General features: G+C 45.1%; 1 protein-coding gene across 17 annotated transcripts in view; it reads right to left on the bottom strand.

Annotated features, from left to right (window-relative positions):
* The window catches only part of CDC14B (cell division cycle 14B), a 609243-nt gene that overhangs the window by 315659 nt on the left and 265899 nt on the right, over nt 1-27685 (bottom strand). For all 17 annotated transcript variants that reach the window (XR_014970356.1, XM_085632862.1, XM_085632855.1 and 14 more), the window contains exon 4: nt 13412-13507. Coding sequence is in view for 16 of the 17 variants with exons in the window: in XM_085632862.1 (XP_085488988.1) it covers nt 13412-13507 (96 nt within the window). In the remaining variant the exon portion in view is untranslated. The remainder of the gene's footprint in view (nt 1-13411; nt 13508-27685) is intronic.

The raw sequence follows: 27685 nt of genomic DNA, 5'->3' as shown, positions 1-27685 counted from the left end.
CGTTCAAGGTGTGGGCAACCAAGATGGCCATGCGGACATGATGCATGTGGGCTCCGCTGTGAGAATGCGGAATGGCTTTGAAAATGGACTTCCAGCATGGCGTTTGATGCATTATCTGTCGTTTTTCCTATGGACAACTAATTGGGAAACGTGACTGTTATGTGGTCGACTCTCAGGGAGGTAGATGCAGCCAGATCTGGTGCCCAGACCGTGATAATCCACTAGCCGGGCGAGGCTCGGACCATCCCCGAGGCCGGAAGAGGTAGCGATTGTATAAATTCCTCTTGGCAGAGAAGGAATACGTAGAGGGTCTAGTGGCAGAACACGGCTCAGTTACGAAGAAGCAGGTAGCCTTGGGGGCGGCGAGTTGTCAGTTCTCTGCCTGGGTCGCGACCACGGGTCTGGAAGAGGTGACGCGGGACATGAATGCCGAGCATCACTGCAGTGAGTGCCCACAGCCGCAGGAATCAGAAGCTGATCGGTGGTCCTCTTCGGGAAGCGGGAGTGAGGCGAACCGTTGCCTCGAGGGACTGCCCAGGGAGGTGGAGTGGACAAGGCCTGTACAGATGTGGCTGCCTGATTTTACGATGGTGGCGCCCTAAACCCAGCGCGTGATTCGGCAATACGTGCTGGAGCGAACCTTTCTGCCCCGGGTGAACGTTGACAACTATTGTGGGGCGACGCCAGGACTTGGGTCGCTGACACGGGGAGCACAAGCTGGTGGGAGGCCCCTCCCCCTCAGAGAGCCAGGTGGCAAAGAGCCACATTACAGGTAACCCTGGAGGCTACTTCACAGAGCCTCTTGCACAATGAACTCTGCCCCCTCTGACTTCCATATGCTAGACCAGGCCCCGTAGTAGATAAAGACCTGGGCTGCCCCTGAAGTCGCTGGGGACTCGGCTTCCAGAGGAGAGAAAAGGAAGGGGGAAGCTTCATCAAACATAAAAGAGCTACATGATAAACAAGAGCTACTAAGTATCTCCCTACAGGAGGCTGGAACTGGTGACCATCACCAGTATCTGATATTGGGCCCCCCACTCACAATAGCAAGCTCAGATAGACGCCTCATGACTTTATGCTTCCCAAAAAAAAAAGTGTCACTCCAAAAGAGTCTTCAACTACTTTGGGCAATTGGAAACTAGGGGGGGGGGGGTACAGCCCAGCGGGGTAGAGACAACACCATGGCGCTTATTAGGGAGGACCTCATTACATCACTACAAGACTTCAAACGGGAACTGCGAAAGGATCTGAAATCTGATAAGCATGCATCTCTAGAAGGACTTTGTGAGGACATTCAGAGCAAACTTACCTCCCTTCAACAAGTTGTCGACTCTATGGGCGCTCGCGCGCTGGATTTAGAAACCAAGACACAAGACCTGAAACACCGCCTGGCCAGGGCAGAGGCCATCACAAAACATATCCGGACACAGCTCCAGACAGCCCTTTTAAAGTGCGAAGATCTTGAAAACAAGTCCCAGAGGGAGAACATCCGTGTTCCCAACCTAGAGGAAGGGGCGGATCTGGAGGCATTCATACTAGGTATGTTTTCTGAGCTATTGGGCTCCTCTGGAACAAAAGTGAAAATAGACAGAGTGCTGCACAGAGTAGGTCCACCGAACCCGGGAGGGGGCAAAAGATGTTTTAGCCAAACTGCATTCTTTTAAAGTAAAGGAGGGGATCCTACAAGCAGCACAATGAGTCGGGGAGGTACCCTCCAGGGCTTTGCGTGCACCTTGTTTCAGGACATAGCCTCCGCCACCCTGGCCCACCGCCAGCAATTTTGCCCCTTCACAAGCTAAGACAACTATCAAATATCAGTGAACATATCCATTTTGGATCGTCTTCACAATGAATGACAAAACTCATCATGTGGTCACTATCCAAGAGACAGCGAAGATCCGATAGCATTAGCTATTAGGAACGCCAATTAGATGGAGAGGATGAGTGGGGGAGCCCAGATCCTGAAGGAGACCGGAAAGGAGTAGTGCCCCCGGACCCTTATACACCAACAGATGAGGCGCGGAGGACCCCAGATCAGACGTCAAGCACCCACAAAATGGTGAACTGGAATGAGTAATGATGGGAACGGTTTTGCCCTGACCCTCTTGGGCTGTGCAGTTGTTGGTCTCTGCTGGGAGGTATAGGAGATTACTCCAGGGGTAAAAAGGAGCAAGGCAGTTTGCGGCATGTTTGCCAACGCCAACCTTGATGCTCTGTTACTGGAAGTCCATGATAAAGATTTTGCATGGTATGCCATTTCCCTCTGACATTTGCGGATTTTGAGCTCTCCACCTGGGCCGATGATCTTCTTGGAGAAGTGGTTACGACTGCAACATAGTTTATTAGCTCATCTGTTTTTGAGGGTTTTTCTTTTCCTTTGGAGTGGGAGGGTGCATGGAACTTATTGATTATCCAGACTGCGCAGGGATGGCAGGGCAAGAGGGCACCGCAAACAGCTTTCAGAGTAAGGACAGGGGTGGCACACAGATTCAATGAAAGTTCTGATAGGCTACATCAGAGGGTTCACGCCATTATTTACAGATCTTCGGCGCCCTTGAAAAACATAATAGGGTTGCTCTCCTTTTTCACTCCTCATTGAAGTTTCAGCCAGAGGGATGTAAGATAAGGAGGGATGGATGGTTATGGTCAAGGGGTGCCTCCATGGACGTATGTGTACGTATGCATCTGTATATACCCCAATGACAATCAGGGAGCATTCCAGAGCTCTATCTTGACAATGCTGGGTGGTTTCGCAGAGGGGGAAGTCATGTTAATGAGAGACTTTAACCTCACCTGTGACTCGGTATGGACAGTACACACCCTCATAGAGCTAACACTGGTAGCGTTACAAAAGCGTTGAAACGCGACTTTATGGGCTTCGGCCTAGATGCTTGGTGCCCGGTACACCCCACTAGGCGAGACTACACCTTCTCACATATTCACCACACTTACCCCTGCTTAGATTACATTTTTGTGAATCAGACGCTAACACTTTTACGATCTGCCTCTATTCATTCGATCACTTATCTGATCGTGCTTTAACCACCCTCGCTGTGTCCTGGGACGCAGCTCCAATGAGACAGCATCAATGGTTCATCCCAGAGTCGCTGGTACGCAGCAAACTATCGCAAGATGGCCCAAACATACTCGGAGAGTTTTTTTTACCCTAAACACCCCTCAGGACACTAGAACAGTAAATAATTGGGACGCTTTTAAGGCGGTACTTAGAGGCCCGTGTACAGCCATGAATGCGGCACTCAAACAGAATAAAAGAAAGACTTGAACTAGAAAGGGAACTCCAGGACACAGAGAGGGCACACAAAGAAAAACCGACAGTAGCACTGAAAGTAATAATGCTCAGAAGTAAACAATGCTATCTACAATAATAGGGCTAAGCAAACGTAAAACATATGAACAGGGAAACAAAGTGGGCACACATCTAGCTAGGCAGCTGAGGATTGAAAAGGAAGAGAGAATATATTGGCGAAATCGAATGCAGGTAAGATGGAAAGGCAACTACAGACGTAGAAAAAGCTTGGGAATTTGACCAATTCTATAGGACACTGTATACCAGGGAGGACCACGATGAGAAAGCCCAGTTAGCCTATTTGAGGGAGGTGGAACTACCACAAGTAACAGAAGCACAAAATGACAGTTTGGGTGAACCCATCACCGAAGAAGAGATACGCTCTGCAATTGCGAGCTTAAACTCCACCAATCCCCTGGGCAGGATGGGCTCAATTTCATAAAATTTTCAGCCGAGAGCTACTCCTTCATCTTGTGCTTCTGTTTAACTGTGTGGCCGAGGGAGGTGTGGTTTCTACCACGAGACAAACTATGATTTCGATCATCCTGAAACCAGGGAAAGACTCTGGAAAATGTGACTCGTATCACCCAATAGCACTCCTTAATTTGGATGTCAAACTATACGCAAAGGTTATAGCCTCCAGACTCAAGGGTTTACTTCCAGACCTCGTCCATCCAGACCAGTCAGGCTTCCTAACAGCAAGACACACATGATAATGTACGAAGGGTGTTCCACCTAGTTTAGAAAACTACCCATAAATCTATACCAGCAGCTCTGTTGATGCTAGACGCAGAGAAAGCATTCCATCGGGTGGATTGGCCCTTCCTCTTTTACACCCTACAGAGATTTGGCATCTGCGACTGATTTATTTCTATGATAAAAGCTAACTATGCACAACCTGGCGCTCAGGTCATGGTCCATGGGGTGAGCTCTGACCTCTTCCAACTAGAGAGGAACGAGGTAGGGATGCCCTCTATCCCAGTTACTGTCTGCTCTCAGCCTTGAACCCTTTGCCGTAAAGATTCAGTCAACACCAAGTATCCATGGCATCACCTTTGGCGGAGCGGAACATAAGATTTCTCTTTTCGCTGATGATCATTACTGACCCCATGAATACTCAGAACTCTACAGAAGAAGTTGCAACACTTTTAGTCTGTGTAAGGATTTTGTGATAATATGTCAAATTCTTCCTACTTAACCTAAACCTACCACAAGCAAAATTAGAACGGGTGGAGGAAAACACTTCTTTCCAGTGGCTGAAAAATGAGATCATCTACCTCTGAATCAAAATCACCCCTATATTCCCTACCTCTTCAAAGCCAACTACCCCCCACTTCTTTATCAGTTGAAGGTTGACTTTCGGAGATGGTCTCCACTGTATATTTCATGGTTGGGTCGCATACACGCTGTAAAGCGGAATGTCCTCCCTAGACTACTGTACTTATTCCAGTGGTTGCCAGTCGACCTCGGCCACAGATGCTTGCCAGCCCTGCGCTCCATGACAATACACTATGGCAGGGTAAAAGAGCGGGTATCCTGTACACACAACTTTGTTTACTGAAATCCCTAGGGAGGGGTGGGGGGGGGGGGAGGGCTAGCATTACCCGACTTCCAGCAGTACTATAAAGCTTCTCAACTAAGAGTGATTCAAGAGTGGTCAGCCAAAGCATCTGACAAACACTGGTTCCACATGGACAGGGCAGTGACGGGGAGATGCATTTAGGACCTCCTTTGGAAACCCAAAAAAGACCGCCCGGCCAATGCATACTTGAGCACACCCACACAAACTACACTCAAGGTTTGAGATGAGGTTAATCATTTAGCTGCTTGGACCACTTTTCCCTCTCCATATACGCCAATACATTATAACACTACCTTTCCACCAGCTTTACTCCCGTGAGCTTTTGATGCATGGAAGGAGGGAGGCTGTTTGATAATCTCCGATCGCTTTCCTAATTGGGACATATGACGTATGAGAACTGTCAAAGGAATTTTCAGCTTCCGGCGTCAGAATTCTATCATAATACTCAACTTAGACACTGGGTGTTAGGAGGAAACATGAGGGAAGCAGCAACTAGAGAACTCACCCCTAATGAACGATTTGTGAAGATAGGAGGGGATCCAAAGGCAACGTCTCCTTCTTATATTCTTTATTGCTGTAGACCCTTGACCACCCAGACCATGACATGTCACTTTCTAGGAGAGACCATTGGATAAAGATAGCCCTAATGAACAAAGGGGCAAGCTATGGAGGGATGTTTATAAATGTAACCCTCCATGGGAATTCAGGAAGCACATTACAAAGTGTTCCATGGCTGATATCTCTACCCTACCAAACTTAAGAACATTCTACCCACAGTTTCAGAGGGATGCTGGAGAGCAGCTACTTATTCATCTATTTGGAAAGAATTTCTGTCCCTTACAGGGTTGAAGCACAATAAAAATACCAATATAATACCCTACCTACCAGAGAACTTTCTGAACAACATACTTGAAGACCAATTGTCAACTAATTTGACCATTCCTTCATGATGAGTTGCAAGATGAAACAATGCACACAAACTAATCATACGTTTGCCATGAACAAAGTGTAAAAGTGGTTTATTTTGGGCCTGTGTAACTAAGGAAAGTAATATTGGTACGTTTTAGGAGGTTTACTAGATGTACGTCTTTGCTCACTACTAGCTAAATGATGCTGTGCCATAATAAGGTAATGTAATACATATGTAACAGAGTAAGGTGAAAAATAACTTAAAGGGGCCATCCAGCCAATGATGTCACAATGTCATGAGTTTCCTGCATGGCCCATTATAGTTTTCCCTATGTTGGCCTGGTTGTACACGTGGGACGCATTTTCTTTTGCACACATTACTACATAAACGTGCTTGCTTTTGTGCCACATTGTGGTTTAGCACAGAGCCTGCCTACGGTTTTCGCATTATGTTATTTTTCTGGGATTTAGTCTGATCATAGACAAGGTCAAATAACCTTGTTATTCTCTCTGGTCAGACACTAGTACCTAGACATAACACGAGAAAGCAGCTGCTGTTTGTGAGCATACACGTTTTTTCATAACGGCGCAAGAGAGTTTAAGTGAAGACAAACTGAGCGATGGTTCTGCGCCAGCTGAGATGTCGAACGTTCATCTGTCTATGCTATGGTATGGGGTCCGCCACTAATCCCAGAGATCTTTGATATATAATCATTTAGCTTCAGTAAAGAAATAAAAAACAAGCATTTACAATGCAATGGTCTCGGCATTGTTAAAGTTTGAGCTATTGGCATTGCTCATGACATTATTTTTGTTTATATGTTTTTGTTTTTAAAAACATTTAAAGAAACAGCATTGTTATTTACAATGTCAATGGCTTAATCACTCTCAAATGCGAGACCTATTGCATTTGCACCCACACAGAGCCACTCACATAGAGCAACCCACACACAAATAGAGCCACTCACAGAGCCACCTACACACACACACACACACACACACACACACACACACAAACACACACGCAGTAGCCCACTGACCTATTTACATTATGTGCACTTTGTGATCTGCATGGTACATGTTCTTTGCTGCAGGAACATTAACCCTATGTGCTACCTTTCCAGGAGTCAAAACTTCCACTAGACAAAACTCTGATCTCTCTCTAGGAAGAACATTAAACACCAGAGTCATCATGACATTTTTATTGTTGCCGGAGGCCAGGAAGGAGGCAGCAAGCGCTTTTAAAACATTAATTTACTTGCAAACATAATGTCTCCACCCAAAGTCAGCGCCTGGTCACACCGGTTGCACTGCCCTAGAGCTGGCCCTGCTCAAGAGTCCTGTGACCTCAGTGACAGAGTCACTGTTGTTCTTGGCTGTGCTGCTTCATAGGCTTGCTAGCAATTCTAGAGGTGAACTTCAGTATGGTTTGTGGTGGACAAACCTTGAAGGTTAACCCAGACGTGCCAGTGCTAGGGTCCACCTGCTGGTGCTAAGACACCAGCGCTTCTAAGGTCTTGCGCAGCCTTCCAAGGTCTAGCATGGGATTGTGCTCTCTCAGGAGAGTCGTCTGGTGGACTGGTTATTAAGGCTGAACCTGCTTCCCCAGTTCCAAATTCAGCAGCTCTGGCCATAGTGCCACATAGTCTCCCCCACTGAACACCATACTGTCCCACTGAGAAAAACTCACACTGCCTTCAACTACAACCCAATTGCTGCCGGCTATTAACACCTGGATGAGGATCAATTTAAATGACGCAAAATGCGGCCTACAGAAAAAAGTAACATCATCCTGGAAAAAGCAAACACTCATAGGGGAATGCAACATTTAGCAAACCATGTGAAATGCAAGCAGGAACAACATTGTTACCTTAACGCTTTTACACTCACCATTCAGAAATCAGTGAGTGCTTTTGCCTGAAAGGGGCCTTGAATGGTCCCATTTCAATGTCCATTGCCGATATCCTTACAAAACGTTACCAGTATGGTGAAAAGACCACATCCCTGGACGCAGAGCCGCAGTACACATTTTGTTTTCCAATCCACACTTTGCAGTACCTCCAGGATTGGTGCACTAGTTGCAAGCCCCGGGAAAACAAAGACAAGGAAAAAAAAATAGCACTTCACTGGCAAACTCTGTAAAAGTGGCGCTAATGTGTTTGGGTGTGAATAAAATCAATCTGGCCAGTTTGCTACCACTGTCTTACTTTAGGTTATTTTTCATATTTTTAACCTTTTATTCCAGATGCTGCACCTTAGAATTAAAATACGACATTTCCAGCAAAAAGGATTTTCTTTTTTGGATCCATTTCACAGGGGAGCAAATAAAAAAGTAGAGGTAAGAGAGTGAGAACCCCATGTTGAAGGCAAGGTTTTCAGTAAGAGAATAACTGCTAGACAGAAAGAGAGGGAAGAATAAAAGAGTGGGGGGGGGGCAGCTGAAGCGGCAGAGCAGAAGCGGACACTGTATTTTTCTTCTCTAAGTAAGAAGGAAAAGACAGAGTCCTGTTACTTCTCTGCCGCCCGTGAACCATGTGAAATGCAAGCAGGAACAACATTGTTACCTTAACGCTTTCACACTCACTATTCAGAAATCAGTGAGTGCTTTTGCCTGAAAGGGGCCTTGAATGGTCCCATTTCAATGTCAATTGCTGATATCCTTACAAAACGTTAGCAGTATGGTAAAAAGACCACATCCCTGGACGCAGAGCCGCAGTACACATTTTGTTTTCCAATCCACACTTTGCAGTACCTCCAGGATTGGTGCACTAGTTGCAAGCCCAGGGAAAACAAAGACAAGTAAACAAAAGCCCAGGTAGGTGAAGCCCCTCTGTGCGAGTCACTTACTTAGGAGGCCCAGCTAGGTGAAGTACGTCTCTGGGAGTCACTTGATAAGGAGGCCCAGCAGGGTGAAGTCCCTCTGTGAGAGTCACTTACTTGGGAGGGCCAGGCAGGTGTAGTTCATGGCCGATCTCTGAGAGTCACTTGATAAGAAAGGCCTGCTGGGTGAAGTCCCTCTCAGGAGTCACTGAAAGGGCAGGGTCGTGGATAAGCAGCCGGCCTGTTGTCTTTGCTAGCCCCCTGGGATCAGTCTATTCCCGGGGTCAGTCCAAATAAATCCCAGCCTTCTTGAGCCGGTGCCTCCCCCAGGTGATCAAGGCAGGGGCCCTCAGCCCAGGTAAAGATGTTCACTAGGCTGGGGGTGAGCCGAGAGGTATCTGGGGTTTCAGGCTACCTCTGCAGGACCCTCCGTGGGGAGCCCACAGAGCACACAAGTGCACCCTGGACACACCGGCACCCATCAGGCTCCTTCCTGACAGAAGCCCCGCACTCACCTGCCTGCTGGTGCGGTATCCACTGCTGCCCCAGCCGGTTCCTGACAATGAGCAGCCTCCACCCCTCGGAGACGCGGGACTCTACTGTGGATTGGACTGGAGCAGGAGGTGAACTTGGACTGGCGCGAGCCACACGGCATGACCCTACGTCATGACAGTATCTCCGCCCGTGCTGGGCGTCGAGAAGGACGTATTAGGAAGAACCTGGAGCCACAATCGCTGGCGCTCTGCGCATGAGTAAAACCTACCTATGTTTACCGATGGAACAATGCCCCTTACCAGCGAACCGTGGATCACGTTAGCGGGCTTCGTAGGGCGCAACCCAGCCTTACGCCACCCAATACGACATTTCCATAAAAAATGATTTTCTTTTTTGGATCCATTTCGCAGGGGAGCAAATAAAAGAAAGAGGCAAGAGAGTGAGAACCCCATCTTGAAGTCAAGGTTTTCAGTAAGAGAAGAACTGCTAGACAGAAAGAGAGGGAGGGGGGCAGCTGAAGCATTGTCGCACAGGGCGCCACAGGCACTAAACCGGCCCTGTGTGCGACGAAGGCGCTGTACAAAACACTGCTGGAGAGGGGTGAGCAGGAGGGGAAAGAGTTGGGGGGGGGGGCAGCTGAAGCGGAAGAGCAGAAGCGGACACTGTATTTTTCTTCTCTAAGTAAGAAGGAAAAGACAGAGTCCGGTTACTTATCTGCCGCGCGTCCTCGAGCGCCAGGAAATGCCGAGATCAGCCTTGGAGCAAGGAAGAGGCGACCCCACGTCCCGCTCCGTTCCGACCGCGGACAAAATGGGCGAACCTTCCGACGGTTAAAAAAAAAAAAAAACACGCGCACCACGCGTAAAGGGGGCAGGGAGTAAAATAATTAGAAAGAAGCAAAAAATCACGCCCCCGAATCCGAAAAAGACGGGGCTTGTTTGGAGAGACAAAGCTCTTCTCCAATGGCTGACTAGCATTTAAGAAGCCAGCCAATGGAGAAGAGGGGAGAAGAGGGGCGGGCTCAAGCCCCACTTCTGAAAAACATTAAATCTCGCGAGCGAGACTGTGCAAGCGCAGCCTTCGCTAGCCGAGACCTAAAAAAGGGGGGGGGGGGGGGGTGTTTAGGCTAAATCGGTCTTTTAACATGACAAGGCTTTTTATAGTATATGGTTCATTAGCCATGCTAACCGTATATTTGATATGCATTTGTTTTCTAATTGTGGCACGAATACTGCATTTTAGAGAGCGCTAGTTTAAATAAATATTCAAAACTTCCTTTGTGTCTCTTGTTTAGATTATTGTGGGAGAGTAGGAGTGAGAGAACGAAAAGGTGTATCCTGTTACTGCGATAGCCGAGAGGGTTGAGTGTGTTATGTTCTTGCGTGCCGATTTACTTGTTTCTCCGGTAAGGTTAGGAGGGCAAGTGAGGCACTAAAGCTAGTCTGCATCTGGCTCACAGGTATTGACGTAATATGGTGACTTGCGGGGACATGCATCAAGCTAGGCAATCACGATTCCTTAATAGCGTTTATTAAGGAATCGCTATTAAGGAATCGCAACTGCCTATGCATGTAGGTTTTGCAAAAATATTTGCGATTCCTACACATTCCTTAATTGCAAATCCCAAATTGCGATTCGCAATTAAGGAATGCCTTCCCATTCATTCCTATGGGCCTAGAGGCCCAAAGGAATGAATGGGAAGCCATTCGCAATTTGCGAATGCAATTTGAAGGGTACTAAGGGGCCTTAAAGGCCACCCTGCTGCACCCTCAAATTTGGCATGTATGCTCATTTGGCACACATATATGCCCTAAGGGCATATATGTGTGCACCATATGGCTCTTTGAAAAATGCACTTTTGTGCATTTTTCAAAGTATTTGCAAATTACCATCAACTTGCAGTTGATGGTAATTAGCTTTACATCTCAAAATCTAAACCAACATTAAAAGAAGCAAAATTCTAGAACTACGGGTCGTGGTAGTTAGTAATGGTGAGATATGAAAAGACAACTTTTTTTCCCTCAGGACTTTATGCCCACTTTTTATTTTAATATTGCAGTTGTATTTATATAACGCTTACAATTCCTGACGAGGCATTGAAATGCTTTTCGATGAGTAGCACGCTACTCCAGAACATAAAAATGATTAGTGGTGGGTTAATATAGGGAAATAGGTGTTAATTGGAGCAGTGGACATGTAAGTCTGTTAGTTGGATTGAAATGGATAATGGAGAGACAAAAGAGGGAGAAGCTTTACTGCTTCAAAAGAAATGGTCTAAAAAGTGCATGGTATACACAACAAAAAATTGATGGTTAAAATATGTTCAAGACGGAGGTAAACGTAACAGTGTAGAAGAGTGGAAGTTGAAGCATCATACATATATGTGTAGGTGTTCTACTTGCATTATGGAGGTTTGCTCTGTGCATTACAGTTCATACCAAAACATCTACATCAACTCGGAATACTTCAAAAGCAGGTCAAACATGAACATTACTGCAGCATGCACTGTGAAACGTCCGAGCTATTACTTGGAATATGGGACATACATTTTCATAAGTTCACAGGACAAGTAGTTCCACCTATTTTTGCACCCCTCTAGGACTTCTTCCTTTTTGGTGTTGCCTTGATTAGTGTAAAGGAGTAGGAAACTAGCTACCATTTTGGAGAACGGCTTCAGTCTTCAGAAAGCATGCTTTTTTTTCCCAGATCCCTGCATTCTGTTAGAATGAATCAGGGCACGAGTCAAGGGAACACTCAGGTAGACTGCATCTATCCAATATTTTCATAGGATACCATCAGACTTCCTTTTGTTCCAGCATCCTGGCTGGAAGCCATCTGGAGCCTCACACCTAAATGCAAACACAACGGAGGACCACCAAAAGGCACACAGCTTGTTATTACTTTAACAAGTACTAAAGAGAGGCATGCTTTTGAGTTCCTTCAGTCCCTGTCTATAAGAGATATTGATGCACTATAAGAATTTCAAATGTGCTGGTTTGTCATAGTAGTTACACAAATAATTTAAATTCCACTATTTAGTTTTGTTTCCTTTATAGTGCTACTCATCCAGATGTAGGGTGTCAGAATGCTTTACATCATAATTACACATATATTGACAATAAATCATTTCTGTGTAAAGCAATGTACAAGATTTGTTACATAACACAGTGAGGGTTAGAAGGTGCAGGGGTCACATGTACTTCATAGCTCACCGTGCTTTATGAGAAGGATTGCAATTTATGAACTGCAAGTAACAAAAAGATCTGTGTTATAAACAGTAGCCCACTTACCTAGCTACATAAAATAAACATCTGTCATTTGAATATACCATGATGGTTTTGCAGGAGACATATGAACCCTATATGCTACTAGGATTCAAAACGGGGACTAGATAAAACAGATCTATCCAGAAAATGCATTAACCTTCAGAGCTATCTTTCCATTGTTATTATTCCATGGCACACAAAGATCTCTACAGCAGGTGCCTTAACTCCATAAGATATGTTACAATGCAGACTCTGCAAACAATTTAGCAGAAAAGATTTATTGCTACATTCTACTTGTTGCCAATTTCTTTGTGGCAGAGTTTAAAAAAAGTAAATGTATAAGTTGAGGTCCAACTTTTGTGTCGGGTTTCATTACTTTTTCGGCACAACCTAGAAGCAAAATCTAATTTGTTAATCTCAAATGTACTCATGATAAACCTGCTAAACATGTGTGAAGTCTTAAAATCTGATGCCACTTCATCTGATGTCACTGCCTAAGAGGTCATGGGTTGTGATGCCACTTCCTATGATCTCACATCCTGCGAAGACGTGCGATGTGACGCACAGTGATGTTTCTTGGCATGATATAACTTGCATACTGCCTAACTTGGTTAGTTCCGCCACTTCTTTTTTTTTAGGACTTGTGCTCTGAAATAAATGAGTTCCATGGCAACGTCTACATATTTGCCAGAGAGAATCAATAATACTCAAGCTTAATAAACAAGACTGCACCTAATCCAGATGTGCCAACGAGGAGAGTCTCTTCCACTGACAAATTTCTAGTTGCTATATCAGTCACCTTAAAACTTGCCTTGTTGTGAAGGTCTGGCCACACAAATGTACAATGGTAACGGGCTGCTTTAGTAAGATATTTACTGAAACATTTAAATTGTCAGAAGAACTAAAATAATTAAGAGGCATCTATAACTTTACACTGGTTAACTTTATCCATTCTTAGAAGCAGTGTAAAGATGTGTGTGCATCAAATGGATCAGATCATGTGTGCACCACTTCAAATACTTAAATACTTACTGTGTAAGAGCCCATCAGGAATGCAGCATTTGCTTGTTTCTTTGGATCAAGTCCAGTATAATGAACGATTTTCTTCTTTGCCAGAGGGAATGATGACTGCAGAAAAATAAAGCAAGGTTGCAGCAGTCAAGGTATGTTGTATTTTATACTTTTTATGAAGTCATCTCATTATCAGCTGAAAATTACTCGTAACATTTAACCACCTTTTCTTCGACATAGGCACTTGCATACTATAACACACACAGCAAACTTTTTTAGGAACCACCACCAGCAAATGCTACCAAGCGCTTATCATGTTACTGCTTTACTTGCTCAGATACAGGAAGGTGTGTCGACTGCGATTGAGGTCCTAGGGTGGCAGGGTAAGACACTGCATCGTCAGCCTCATATTTCTCCCTAGGATCTTCTATCTTTCTCTCCTACCGGCGTATCACTTCACCCATGCCCTCAAGTTACAACCAGCAACCCTTTCATGGCCTCTCCAAAAAAAAAAAAAAAAAAAGGCTCCTACCCATCCCCCTACAATTCTCGAACTGTTGCGCTGAATGCTATCCCCATATGACTTCATTAAGCATTGTTCCCTTTTCTTCTTTAAATAAACAATGGGTATACTTTCCATAGCCTACTTATTGCGTCATTTCTCACCCATCTCGGATTCGGTCACAATTTTCTATCCTCTTTTCATGCTAAACTTGCTTCACCAAGAAATCAATCTGGAAGATAACTTTATTAGTGTTCATTACTTGGTTCCCCTCTTTGGCCAATTTCACCACCAGTGCATTCCCTTGCTGGTCATGCTGGGCAGGTAGCTGAATATGGACCATGTTTGTTTGGTACAGCCCTTATCCTCTAACTAGCAGTGCTGCTCACATTGCCACATCTTCATCATCATTCCAATTCTCAACTGAAATAGGAGAGAGACTCAACGGGCACGTTTATTCAAGTGTCAACTACTTATTTTCTTCTGTTTAAATTTTTCCAACATTAGTATGAAGGTAAACAAACTTGAAGATATTTCTGATTAGGATTTCAACTCCTCAGGTTGGTGCCAATTTATTGGTTTTGACTCGATGTTGGAGGAACTTCTAGTTTAATCACAGAGGAAACATAAATGTAAATGTGTATGTGCTTATATAGCGCCGAATCACTCCTAGGGGTATCTCAGCGCTGTACTCATACCGCTGAAGGAACCCTTCCTGGCTTTCCGTGTGAAGTGTCCACTCCTAGGCACCCCCATGGTGAAGCCAGGCATCCCAACGCTGTTGGGGCCGTTGTGGAGATTAAGCAAGCTATTGCCCAGAGTTGCAGCGTGGGACCCATGATTAGAATAGGCACTGAGGCGAGAATATCCGGTCCGAGGAATTTATAGCCAGAGACCCTGCCGCGGCGGGAATCGAACCCAGGTCCCGGACCAGTGCTCTGCATCGAGATCTGCCACTCTAACCATTGAGCCACACTTCTCCACAATGGTACATGTATAGTGCATTGGATAATTGTACTGAATCCATTCAGTAAAAAATACATTTTAGGATCCAGACAGACTAGAACAACCTACTGCAAAACAATGCTATTTCCCCATCAGCCATCCCATGTACAGTAAGTAAATCTCATTTTGTACACAAGCACCAAAAGGCATGGAACTTTATTCATTTAGCCAGAGCATTTCTAGAGCACTAAACCCAGTCTGAGTCCTCGCTATCCATCACCTTCAGTTCCCAACCACCTGTCAGTCTTCTACCGCCATGCTTGCAGACCAGTTGGTTGCAGAACAACCCTCCACATCCCTTTCTCCTTCCAGCCTAGGGCAGTACTCAATCAGGGGCTTTGGGAGAAGCACAAAAATAATCTTTGTATAGGTGGAAAATGTTGAATTCATGCGAACGGAATAGACGAGCTATCAAAATATTGCCCCCACACCAACCCAATCTAGGATCATCCTCAACAAACCGATTCAGAGAGGACACAAATATGTAATAGTGCATCGGAAAGCGAACCAAACAACCAATTTCAAATCATTCAAATAAACAGACTTGACAAAGTCTCAAGGCCTACTATTTCCATCCCCTTGCAGCTACTTCCATGGTGACAATCCACAAGACACACACACACTGACTGAAGCAACAAGTATGGGTCAGACAATACCAAGCTTACAAAGCCTGCCCCAATAATCAACCCACCACTTGGTGACAGCTGCACCTTACAGTCAACAGTGCCAAGAGGTCAAGTAATTTGTGCATGCTGAACTTTGGCATGTGATGGAACATAAAAGTTCAAGTGCAACTAATAAAAAGGACCAGCTCTTCACTTCTCGGGAAGAGAACAATAAAGCAATTTAATTGAGCATTACAAATAAACTGCACTTAGGCGATCAACTGAAAAAACCCTAAATAAAGGGCACGAAACAAACTATAGACCTCTTGCAGGTCCCGAACAAACATGTATTTGGTAAACCAAGGCAACTTATACAAGTAACTCATCATACAGCTTTATGTACTTCTTGTTCTAGATTACCTTCCTGCCATACTAAAGGGATCTCCTTAACTTTGAAGGGGAAAAGTGGCTGGTTGTACTTTAACAGGAGAAAAGTTGAGTCACCCCATATGAACATCCCATTCTGCCCCCAATATGACCAGTAAACACATGCATTAATTGCATGGACACCAAGAGGATTCCCTGGTGCTTAAAAAACAAATAGAACACAGAAGGACAACGTACTAATTACTGTTGATTAAAGAGCCAAGTGTTCTGACTGGAGAAACAAGGTCAGCACAAGGCTGTCCTTGAAAAGGTGGGTCAATCAATCAAAAATAATAGGAGGTTGGAATAGCCAATGGGCCACTACTATAAGATTGTTTGAGATAGCCGGGAAGATATTCAGCAAATCTGAACCTGGGATCTTTAGTCAAAAGGAAGTCTGCGTACAGGGCGGAGATTTTAAAAAAGATAGTATCTGCAGTGGCAACTGAAGAAGAATTTGCAGGCTTGTTGCATAATCAAACAACTTTACCTTCTGCAAAATACAAGATGACTTATACTCTATGTGTTACAGGACATAGGGCGATGGAGTACATTCACATAGTAAATGTGTAATGAAAGAGGACTTCACAGAGGTGATACTAAAATGCAACTAAAATGCAAGAGACAGTAGGAGCAGTTTCCATATCCACATCGCTGGCAGGAGGACTACAGTCTCTGGTTGCGATTACAGATCTCAAGATGGTAGCCTGCGGAATGGAAGATTTGGAGCAGTGTTGTGAGGGCGTGTGGATGACACAGTGCGGAGGCTGCAGATTCTCACACTCGGGCATTCGTGTGGATGTGGGCTCGTCGCTCCGGCTGAGAGGAGCCTATGGGCATGAGGAGCTCTCTCCTTGCACTAGGGATGAGAGCTTGGGTTCACCGGCGACTCCCATCAGCACATGGCCATATTTACCACACTGGCCTTGAGGTGTAGTGTCTGACTTGCAGCACTGGGCAGTTTTGCTTCCCCTGAGATGCCCGACTGCTATATGGTCTGGCTGCCCTGAATTGGTTCCATGCTGGTTGCTGTAGGAAAGTGGGTTTCGTTTGTAGTACCACTGCAGCCTGCTTGTTTTGGTGCAGATAAAAGTGAAGAGTCAACCTGGCACACATCCCTGTGCACCAGGCCTACCAGCACTGCAAGAGGCATAGGTAAGTCACCCCTACAGCAGGACTTACAGCCCTGAGGCAGGGTGCACCACACCTCATGTGAGCGCATAACTGCATGAGACAATATGCCCCTACAGTATCGAAGTCCATTCTTAGACATAAGTGCACAGTGAAGCCACACTGAGTGCATGGGCTCGGAGCTTGTCACTACGAATTCCACAGCTCCATGATGGCTTCACTGAATTCCAAGATGTGTGGCATCAAGCATCTCTGATTAATGTGCCTACGCGGATGCTAGTGTTGGATTCATTAATAAATGCACTGAGAGGGCACTTAAGATGTGTCCCTTGCAAACCTAACAAACCACTAGTGTGTGCCTGACTGGTCTGAACCAGTCTACCATCTCTAGAAATGCTTCTGACCCCCTGAGGTGGGAGCCTCTTGTGGGTCAGAAACAAAGCCTGCTTCGGGTTGAGGTGCTTCACGCCTACCTCCAAGCATAGCACAGCGGTGAGCCTCAAAGGCTTCCTGCTCTTGGTTATGCTGACCAGGGCCTCTCCAACTAGTGGAGATGCCTGTCCCCCCTGACCAAGCCCCACTTTTGGGGGCAAGGTTGGCGGGAAAATTAGTAAGCAAGAGAGGTGGGTCTTCTCTCGGCCAACCCCACCCTTAAGGTGCCCTGAGCTGAAGTGACCCTCTCCTTTGAAAATCCTCCATATTGTTTTGGAGGATTCTAGCCAATAGGGTTAGGGGTATGCCCCCTCCCCAGAGGGAGTGGACATACAAAGGGTGTAGTCACCCTAAAGGTAAGTATCCCATTGGCTACTACCTCTAAACCCCTGTAACTCCCCTAAACTGAGCATTTGGGGGCACCCCTGAACTTTAATCCTCAGATTACAGACGACCTACGAAGAAGAGGACAAAGAAGAGCCTTGCAGCGGCAAAGACTTAAGGCATCAACTGACTTGGCCCCAACCCTACCGGCTGGGCTGCAGCCCTCAAAGACCCTGCTACAGAAAAGCGACTCGTCCCACAGCCCAACGACCTCCAGAACCCTGGGAGGACTGCCTGCCTTCTAAAAAATACTCCTGGTCTCCCGTGGACAGCAGACCTGTCCATAAGAAAACGAAGTTTAAAAGACCAAAGCTCTGCTTGTGGAACTGCAAAGTCGACCACCTCTACACCTGATGCCCACAGCCCGAGTCCAAGAGGCCCACTGGTCCAGAAAAGGTTCCTCAGCGATCCTGAGCAAGAGTCCCTTGTGGACTGACCCCTGCCAAACCTCACGTCGACACGTGCAGCCTCTGTACGATCCCCCTAACCCCCGCACTGGTAAGCCGATTACCCACGCCAAAGGACACCCCTGCACCCAGAACCCCTGGGCTTTGGGGAGATCTATCAATGGTGTCCAGACGCTCCAGCACATCCCAACTTACTTGTGCAGCTGTAGGTTTCTTTCGCCCAGCCTCCTGGCTTGAGCCTGCAGCCTTTTTCCAAGTTCGAGATTCCCTATTGGTTTGCACTGGGCACCCGACGTTGTGTTAGCACTTTGCACCCGGCCGCCCCTGTGCAGCTGGAGATGTAAGTTTGGTGCTGCATTGTGCTCACCCCCCCTTTACAAACAATTGGTCTCGGATTTAGACATTGAGTGTGTGCAATCATTTCTTGCATGTGTGTACAACAACTGATTAGCCCAACTTCTTGCCCACACTACCACAAGAGAGAGCATTGGTATTATCTACTTTAGCCTCTTTAAAGCCTCTGGGGATCCAATAGATTCTCTGCACACTATACCTTACTTTAGTAAAGTTTATACAGAGCCAGCTTCCTACAGTGGCCCTGTACCTAGTTCACTTATGGCACTGAAACTTCAAGCCAGTTGAACTGGGATTCTTCCATGTGGAAGCAAAATGTCGCTAACGTACACTGCGGGGTCTGCTCGCAACGCCCTGGGGTTGGTACTTGTATTCAAGGGTGAGGCGGGGCCTATTCATCATGGGATCTAGAGTCTGTGGCTGGGATGCTGAGCAGAGCTCTGTCTGGCAACACTGGATAATATTTGCTACCTTGCCATTCCGTCATTACATCATGCAATTCTATTCCTTTTCTAATAGGGGATGCTAAACTTACATTTTCTTGCTCCTGTGCCTATACTGGCCTTTCGCTTGCACTCCTAGCCTTCGTAACCCAGCTTGCCACCTGCCACATATTGGGAAAGTGGATGAGAAGCAGTTTAAGCTGCACTTTGACTCACACAACAGTGGGACATTGGTGAACCCCGAAAATAGTGAGCCTGGAACTTAGGAGACTCCCCCAGGCACCTGTGATCAGGATGAGGGCATGAGGTCCCTGCTTTAGCCATGCAGGAAAGCCCAGCTGATATAGCCAGGAAAATGGATGCCCTTTATACCAGACAAGATGCTGTTACGCGTAAAATTGAAAAGCATGACAACAGGTTAAAGGAGGCTGAACATAAAATCTCGAATGAGTCAGCAAATTTGGTGTCTAAAGGGGAGACTATGCTTAACATTGAGAAAGTCCTTAAGTCCTCGCAGTCAAGAACAGACAATGGGAGGTGCAATCTCATCGTAATCTCAGTATCCTGGGCGTGCCAAAATCAACTAACTCAGGGGAGAGGATGTGGTCTAATGGCTAGAGCAGTCGACCTCGAACCTGGGGAACCGGGTTAGAGTCTCAGCAGGGATGCTTAACATCCTGTAATTCTGGGCAAATCACTTAATCTCCCCGTGCCTAGAAAAAAAAAAATAGGTTGGTCTGTAATGCAACTGGTGCTCATGTAAAGCACTCCGATACCATCGGGTCTAGTTCGCACTAGATAAAACTAAAACAAAACAACCCAACAGGCAAACTGAAGGACTGTGTTCAGCAATTGCTCTGGTCTTTATTTGGAACTGATGCTTTCTCCCCCTCGTCTACTAGTGGATGAGAGAGCCAGTAAAACTCTGGCGAGCAAGCCACCGCCCAGGGATTTGACATGGCCAATCTTTGGTCATTTGTTGAATTTTTGAGACATAGATAAAGCTCTTTGCCTGGCATGGGAGAAACAAGCTCAATTTTGATGGCAATAATGTAGCTCTCTTTCTGGACTTCATGACTGCCGTCCAAGAGGCAAGGTGTAAATTAGGACCGGTGAAGCAAAAACGTATGCAGGCCAAAATTCAATATGCAATGTTGCACCAGGAGAGTGCTGATTACACATCAGGAAAAACAACATATCTTTCAGTTGCCACAACAGATATTTACTTTGGAAGCTACTTGGGGGCTCCAGAAAGCGTTGTGACTTGTAGACCTCTACACAGTCACAAAAGTCACATGAAAACCCAGCGTAAACATGCAAGTTGGCTGGGTGCAGCTGTGGGGATGTAATCAGGTTTTTCTTCTCCAGCCTTAGGGTATGCATGCACGTACCATAAAAGTGAAATCTGATAATAACAGACTAATTCTTCCTGTAATACTATTCTCTTCTATGAATGTTCACTTTTATATTGCTAATGTGTCATTTGATCTAAGGAGGCTGGGCTCTGCTTCATTTATGCATGAAAACCTATGTTCTCAACACCCTCCACTCCAGGGTGGGGTGGTCTTAATGCCTCGCTCAGCAACCTCCAAGGGTTACACCCTTTAGGAAGTATTATTTGGTTTCTTTTCTACTTGGTTCGCTGATATCCCAGATAGGTCAGGGACTTTGGGGGTAGTTTGTATTCCTGGTTTAGGCCATCAGCGTGGTTGGTAAGGAGGGCAATTTCACTTTCTATTGTTTAACACTCTACCAATGATAATGCGTTTTATAACTTGATGCCAGATTACAGGGAAGCTATTTTGGACTGGGGATGGCTCAGCTCACTGCAATGTGTACGGTATGTACATGTCCGGCCGAGTGGGAGCAGCGAGGGATACCTCACAGATAGGTTGGATATGGAACTTTAGGGGACGTAACCGCAGGAAAAAAAAAAAACAAAAAAAAAAAAATCAGGCAGGTCCTTGCCTATCTTAATAGACTTTGTGTGACTGTCGCATTCCTGCAGGAGACCCATCTAATTTGGCAAGCAATGGTCTTCCTATTGCTTGACTTCGTAAAAAGAAAAAAGAAAAAAAAAGGGACACCGTAATCAAGGTGGCTGGCTTACTGTGATAAGGGACCTTATGCAATATTATGGGACCGGCTGGGTCAGACAAGGAGCACCAATTTTAATTGACATGGGCCGAATGTCGATGGCCCTGAATTTTTTGATGTCCTGTGGGGCACGGTGCTTTCCTCCAAGACGCAAGCCTTAATATGGCACAGTGACTTTGACTGCAGGATGATATGTTGCAACCAGCGCCATGGTGACTGCTGCTAAACACCTCAGGCCAATATTGCATGATCATGACTTGATCGATATTTGGAAGCATACATTTCCGCTCCTTAGAAATGGTACCTATTATTCTTATGAACATGGTGTTGGACTATTGGCTGCTGTTCAAAGATGCCACTCCCTGGGTGCGAGAGGCATTGCATCTAGCCCATACCCTGTCTGATCATGCAACTGTTCTCTTATAATTGATGTGTTGCTTGTGATGTTGATGCCATCTTGTTCTTGGCAGTTGAATCTTGCGGCATTACGAGATAGGGTCTTTGCAGATGAACTTCGCACTGAGATTTTTGAATGTATTTAATTCAATGAAGGTACTGTGGACACAAAGGACATAAAAGGTATGGAAAGCCTTCAAAGTTACCATTAGGGGTAAATGATGGCCAAAACGTAACAGTGTGCTAAAACACTCCAAATCATTTGGCATGCCTACAAGCTGAACATAAAGAGCTCAAGTGAGCCCTTACTCATGGGGAGGATACATCTATTATAGAGCAGAATGATAAAGGTCCAACAGGTCACTGGCTGCTTTGATTAGGCAGCCCATAATATTGTAAAGGTTGAGGTCCGTGCAATTCCACCCAGATCCTCTCTGTGTTCTCTGCTTGTTTTAAGGAATTATTCAATACTACTGGCCAGAGGCTTTCGCCTCATATCATGGACTATCTGAAGGACACAGCCCTGGTATGCATGAATGATGCTTGCTAGCTGTTCCTTGAACAACCCTTTACTGAAAACAGCTGTTGGTGGTGCTTGGGGAAGTTCCCATGGGTAAGGCATCCAGTTGGAATGGGTTGCCTGCCGAATTCTATAAAAGGATATGCTGATATTTTGGCCCCCTAAATTGCCCGCAGTATTTGCAGAGGCACAGGGGAGTTGGATCTTTCTGCCTTCCCTGCAGGAGGTAGTGATTGTTACTTTTTTGAAAACCAATAAATCGGCACATAAATACGATTCATGTAGTAATTTGTTTTCATTTTTTCACTGATACAAAATATTTGCCGAACAAAGCTAATAGGTTGAATCTGTTGCTCCCTGACCTTTGGCAGCCAAATCAGTCTGGACAGGCTTCTTGACGCTCAATGTCTCAACCTGGGCACCTTATTTGTCCTCCTACAAGACACTGCTGCGGACCTCAATGCCCTGGCGATATTCTTAGATCCTTCCAAGGCATTTGATTTTCTTGAGTGGAATAGGCACACCACACAATTTCTTAAGCTGCATAAAGCTGCTGTTTACATTTCCCATGACCAAGGTATGCGTTATCAATGCTTACTCTTTGTTGATATCCCAGGGTACTAGGCAGAGTTGTCTCCTCATGCCTATCCTCTTTACGTTGCCGATAGTGCCCCTAACCACTATGCTCTGGCAACATTATGCTCAATACACACTACGGTACACAAGTCTTGATATCCCTGTATGCTGACGACATCACCCTTTATATTTGGGAAACCCACCCTTAATGGCATTATGCATGAATAGCTTAGATTTGGATCTCTTTCGAGCATCCATATTAAAAGTAGTAAATCCCAGATCCGCCCGTTCTGGATAACGCACTACGGTTGGGTCCAAAGATTTTTGTTTGGAACTGGCTTTACTGAATGTATTAAGGCATGAGAAGACTGCAAAAGGGAGGTCCCGTCCTGGATACAGATTGGTGCATTAATGGGAAGATCTGGTCACTCCCTCAGAATCTGGTAGTAAAGCATTTTGTCATTTAATCTTGCTACTGATCGGTGAGTGGGGTGTGGATGTTGTGACCATTCACTCGTCCAAAAGTAGAGGAGACTCTTGAAAGTTATTAGTGGTTAGCCCTTTGATGAGTTTTAGGCAGGCACTCACTACTTAATACAGTGTAAGATCATAAACCAGCATTCATACCACAGTGTTGGTTGGTGACCAATTTAAATGCTTCATTAATACCTACAGTACTTCCATTTTTGCATCTGTAGTTACCTTTTTCAAGGCAGATGGAAAAAGCCATGTTTTAATGGATTTCTTGAAAGCATTGTGGTTGGTGACTCTTGTGTCTAACCTCATATTCTTATGGCCTGTACTTGGAAGATAGGAGCCTCGCAAATGGAATTTGTGGAATGGATTGTTATTTGTAGCATTTTTTTGTTTGAGACAGTCTGGTTTGGTGCATATGAAATCGCTTCTACTGAAAGAGAGCGAATGCTGATCCGGGGCACCTGAATGAGATCTGTCTAGCAATTGAGAGGCAGTGAAGAATTTGCAAAGCTGAGGTGTTGCAGTGAACGAGTGTCCGGTGCAGCTTCAGTCTTGCTGAAAAGTTTGGCATAGCTGATTCCTTTGTTGGAGGTAGACAGGTGGTCTTTGGTACAGACCGTTGGAATTGTCAAGCCTGGATTATACACGGGCAACTGTTTTTCCAAAAATCGGACTGAGAATTGTTCTTTTAATTGCCTCTGCAACACTGTTAAAGGATGAGGTGTGATCTCTCCCTCTCCACTGAACACTTCACCTATATAGATATAGAAATTTCTATTTCTCAAACTTTTCAGATTTGCCCACAATTAATACCCCACAACCAATTTTAATTTGCTCAGCAACAATCTTGTTTTTGGGTGAACTTCTCTTCCTTTTCACCCTTCACTCTTATTGAGCTCAACAGAAGTATGTCCTATTTATCCTGTTGAGCAGCCAATTAGCTTACATCCCACGCTTTCTTCATGATACAAGTGTTTTGTGTAGCACAATAGTTAAATTTTACAAGGCCACTTGACATGTTGGTTGTTTCAGTAGCAGACTTTCTTTCTGTAGTACAGAGCAGGCCCCTGCCTTTAGGAGAAATCAGAGGTAGTCTAGTCTTGTGGTTTTCTATCACATCAATGGATCTTCCTTTAAAAGTGATGTCTGCCTGTGCAAGTGTGTGTATCATGGTTTTTTTCTCCGATGTTCGCTACAGAGATTATGCCTAGTCATTTGTATAATTTTTAGTGGTACCATAGGACCATCACAGCTACCTCCACCATGGTGTTCGTTTGTTAAGCATACTGTGATGTGAATGATGGTTGGTGGGCTGTTGGTTTAATTGCACAAGGTGTTCTTGTTACTTCATGCCCTCCAATCCTACTGTTTCTTAAAACTTATGGGTTCTCTCTAGCTAGAAAAAATACCAATGTAGTACAGGACTATCCCCAGTTACTATATTCAGGTCTAGCTAAGATTTTGAAGTATGGAAATGTCATCAGTCCCATCCTTAGATCTCTTAGCTTATCATTTTGCTCCTTGGCTGCTTATCATATTCTTCAGATTTCAAAGGGATGCCAGTGATGCCATACCTTTAAAATGCATACCTTGGAACTCCTGCATCTATTAGCACTTCCCCTATTTTGTCTCTGTGTCTATGACCGCATTCCATGCCACAACATCAGATAGTTGTAAGTGCATCACCATTCGTGTCCACGCTATGGAGCAGCAAGAATTATCTGAGGGGTCCTCAGATATTACTAAACCAAGATGCCTCTGAAAGTAGGTTTGCATAGAATTCCAGTTATTATAGTGTTACATTTTGGATCCCTGCCTCTGCCCCATTGAGAGGCCACGTCTCCCTTTGACAACAGGAGACCCAACAGTAAAAATATTTTTACACAGGATATACAGATCTCTCACCCTGTTCACCAGTGTGATGACTGGGTCAGCGTGTATGACATAGTCCACCATGGTGGATAATGTGGACAGCACTTCATTCTAGTAGCAGTGCACAGCGTCACAGGACCACGCCAGGTGAAGGAACCCAGCCTCCGGTGAACCACACCTGGCACAATTCACATCCCTGAGGCCAAACCTGCGAAGGTCTATCAGGGTGTAATATGCTCCCTAGAAAATTACAGTGGGTTATACAAAGCCTGCTACTCTGGTACCATGCCTGTCTGAGCACAAACAAATCTCCACTTTTCATCAGTGAGTTCCTGTCCCAATTCCCCATAGCAGCACAAGTGCAACACTTGGGAGTTGTTTAGTCTTTCTCTCATGTTAAGTGCTTAGTAATAGTGGCATCTAACAGCCTTTCCAAAGGTGTGAAGATTGACGGCTCCCCCGTGGAATGCCTTAAGAGGGTTTGCAGTTACTTCGTAACCTGTAGTAGAGAAACACATCTAGAGGGGTGAAGGAGGAGGTCCCCTTATATACCTAGAGTGTGAGAAATGAGCTATTCTACTTCACCAGTCCCCTGCTGCCCCCCCCTCCAAGGCATAGTTGTTCTAAGCTGTTAGGCTCATGGACGACCGAGGGGGAGGTGTGGTGAGAGGTAGCCCAGCTCCACCCATCTACTCAGCCCATTCCACACCCTAATCCTACACTCAACAGCCTCAATAGTAGGCACATGACTCTAGGACCTAAAGAGTTGCCTCCCCAAGAAGGAAGAGGGTGAGACAGGAGTCATACTATCAATCTCTACTGCCAAATGCGGTGGGAAAGGGGAGGGCCTACACAAATATATGGCAAAGTGCACATAGATAAAATAGCTTGAAGTCCGGAGCTTCAAAACCTCCATGGTGAAGAACAGTGTGAATCTCCCAACCAACCCTGGGCTGTCTACTAACCCATACCATTCTGATCATGCTTGTCCTGAGCACAATTACAAAATGAGAGTGGTTTATTTAGCAAGAGATAAAGCAGCTTTGGGAGGATCACTGTTTTTATAAGCACTGTACGGACCGCCACGGAGATTGAATGGGGGAATCCAATGAAATATGCATTCAGAGATTTGATCATTGGTAGTGCCAAAGTTCCTCTTTAAGACAACACCAAAAATCTGTTCACCCACATCCCAAAATATTTGAGAGAGCCTGTGCCCCAGTGTAAGGGAATCCTAATTCTACCCCAACTATGTTTCAGAGGCATATTTAGCTCATACTGAAACCCAGAACTTCTACTTTGGGCCAAAGCTTACATCACCTACCCCTATAGTACTATTCCTAGGATCCACATGGTGCTCAACCCCTTCTAAAGTAAACTCCTCTTAAGAAACTGAGACTGGCTTTTCACTTACTCTCAATCACTCAGGGGTTCATCCGGACTTAAAACCCAGTGTTTATTTAGGAGTATGGACCAGTGGCTCTTCCAAAAGGAGCTGAAATTCACCAAACACCATTTGGAATAGTGGAAGAGTTGAAGAACGAAAACATGATCTAAAAAGTCCTGACAAATATTTATACCATTCGACCTGATGAAGGACTGACTGCTTTCACACCTGAATCCTTGGACATCCTATCCTTACATTACAGACTCACTGGCAGCGACATCCGTCAAGAATCCCGTAGTTCTTTAAACTGTTAGTGTAACAACCAAGCCCCTGCAGATAGTTCACATAGTTGATGAAATCTTGTAAGCGTGAAATTACACAACAGTTGGGGTCAACAGAAAAGTCTCAAAAGATACAGAAACGCTCTCTCTACCAAAGGCATTCCAAGTAACACAGCAAATCAGTGACTCGGGACCACAAAACCTGATAGTTACAGACCATACATAGGTTGCAAAGATTACCAACCTAGTCTGTAGTCAACATATTAGAACTGGAGTGTTCTTTAGTTATATTGGGCTCTGTAGCTTGCCAGTGCACTTTAATCTGACTCTGGTAGCGAGGATCAAAGTAAACGGCTATGAAACCAACCAAATGCAGACGAGCACTGGTCAGCGTCAAATGCTTCATTATCTTAGGGAGAACATTTCTATTTCTCTTTACAGCATCATCTTATCTGCACTATTTGGTTCTCCTATGCAAATACAGAAGCTCACTGCCACTGCTCTAAATTATGGAACTAAATCACTTCATACTTTAGTCTTTCACAAAGCCCGTCAAAATTCAATAGAGAACTTTCATCTGGAAAGAATTTGATTCCTGCCCCATCTATCACTCTATTCTTTCCTGCATCTGCCTGTATGTTGTCATTGCCCATTTGTCTTTTTTTGCTCAGGCTGCACCTAGTTTTAACTTGTTTGCTGAGTGTGTATACATTATAAAAGAGTGAGTGTATATTATAAAATCAATAAATAGTCTAACCTACCAATATGAGTGAGGAGACAAACAACTAAACATTCTGAATCTTCTGTAGGCACTTTCACATGCAACAGAAGTGCCCAGATTATTCCTGAAAGTTCAAATGCCTGAAGCCATTTTGTAACAGCTTCCCGTTATCATTTTCCAGAGTCAGAATATTGTTGGTAGTATGGCCCACATATTTTGGGATTTCGCTGCAAATGCTATACAATTATGGATTTACCTAATTTTCCACGCAATCCTTAG

This window comes from Triturus cristatus, chromosome 2_1 (assembly GCF_964204655.1).
Source record: "Triturus cristatus chromosome 2_1, aTriCri1.1, whole genome shotgun sequence".
NCBI classification, from domain to species: Eukaryota; Metazoa; Chordata; class Amphibia; order Caudata; family Salamandridae; genus Triturus; species Triturus cristatus.
This window is presented reverse-complemented; position numbering and strand designations above follow the sequence as displayed.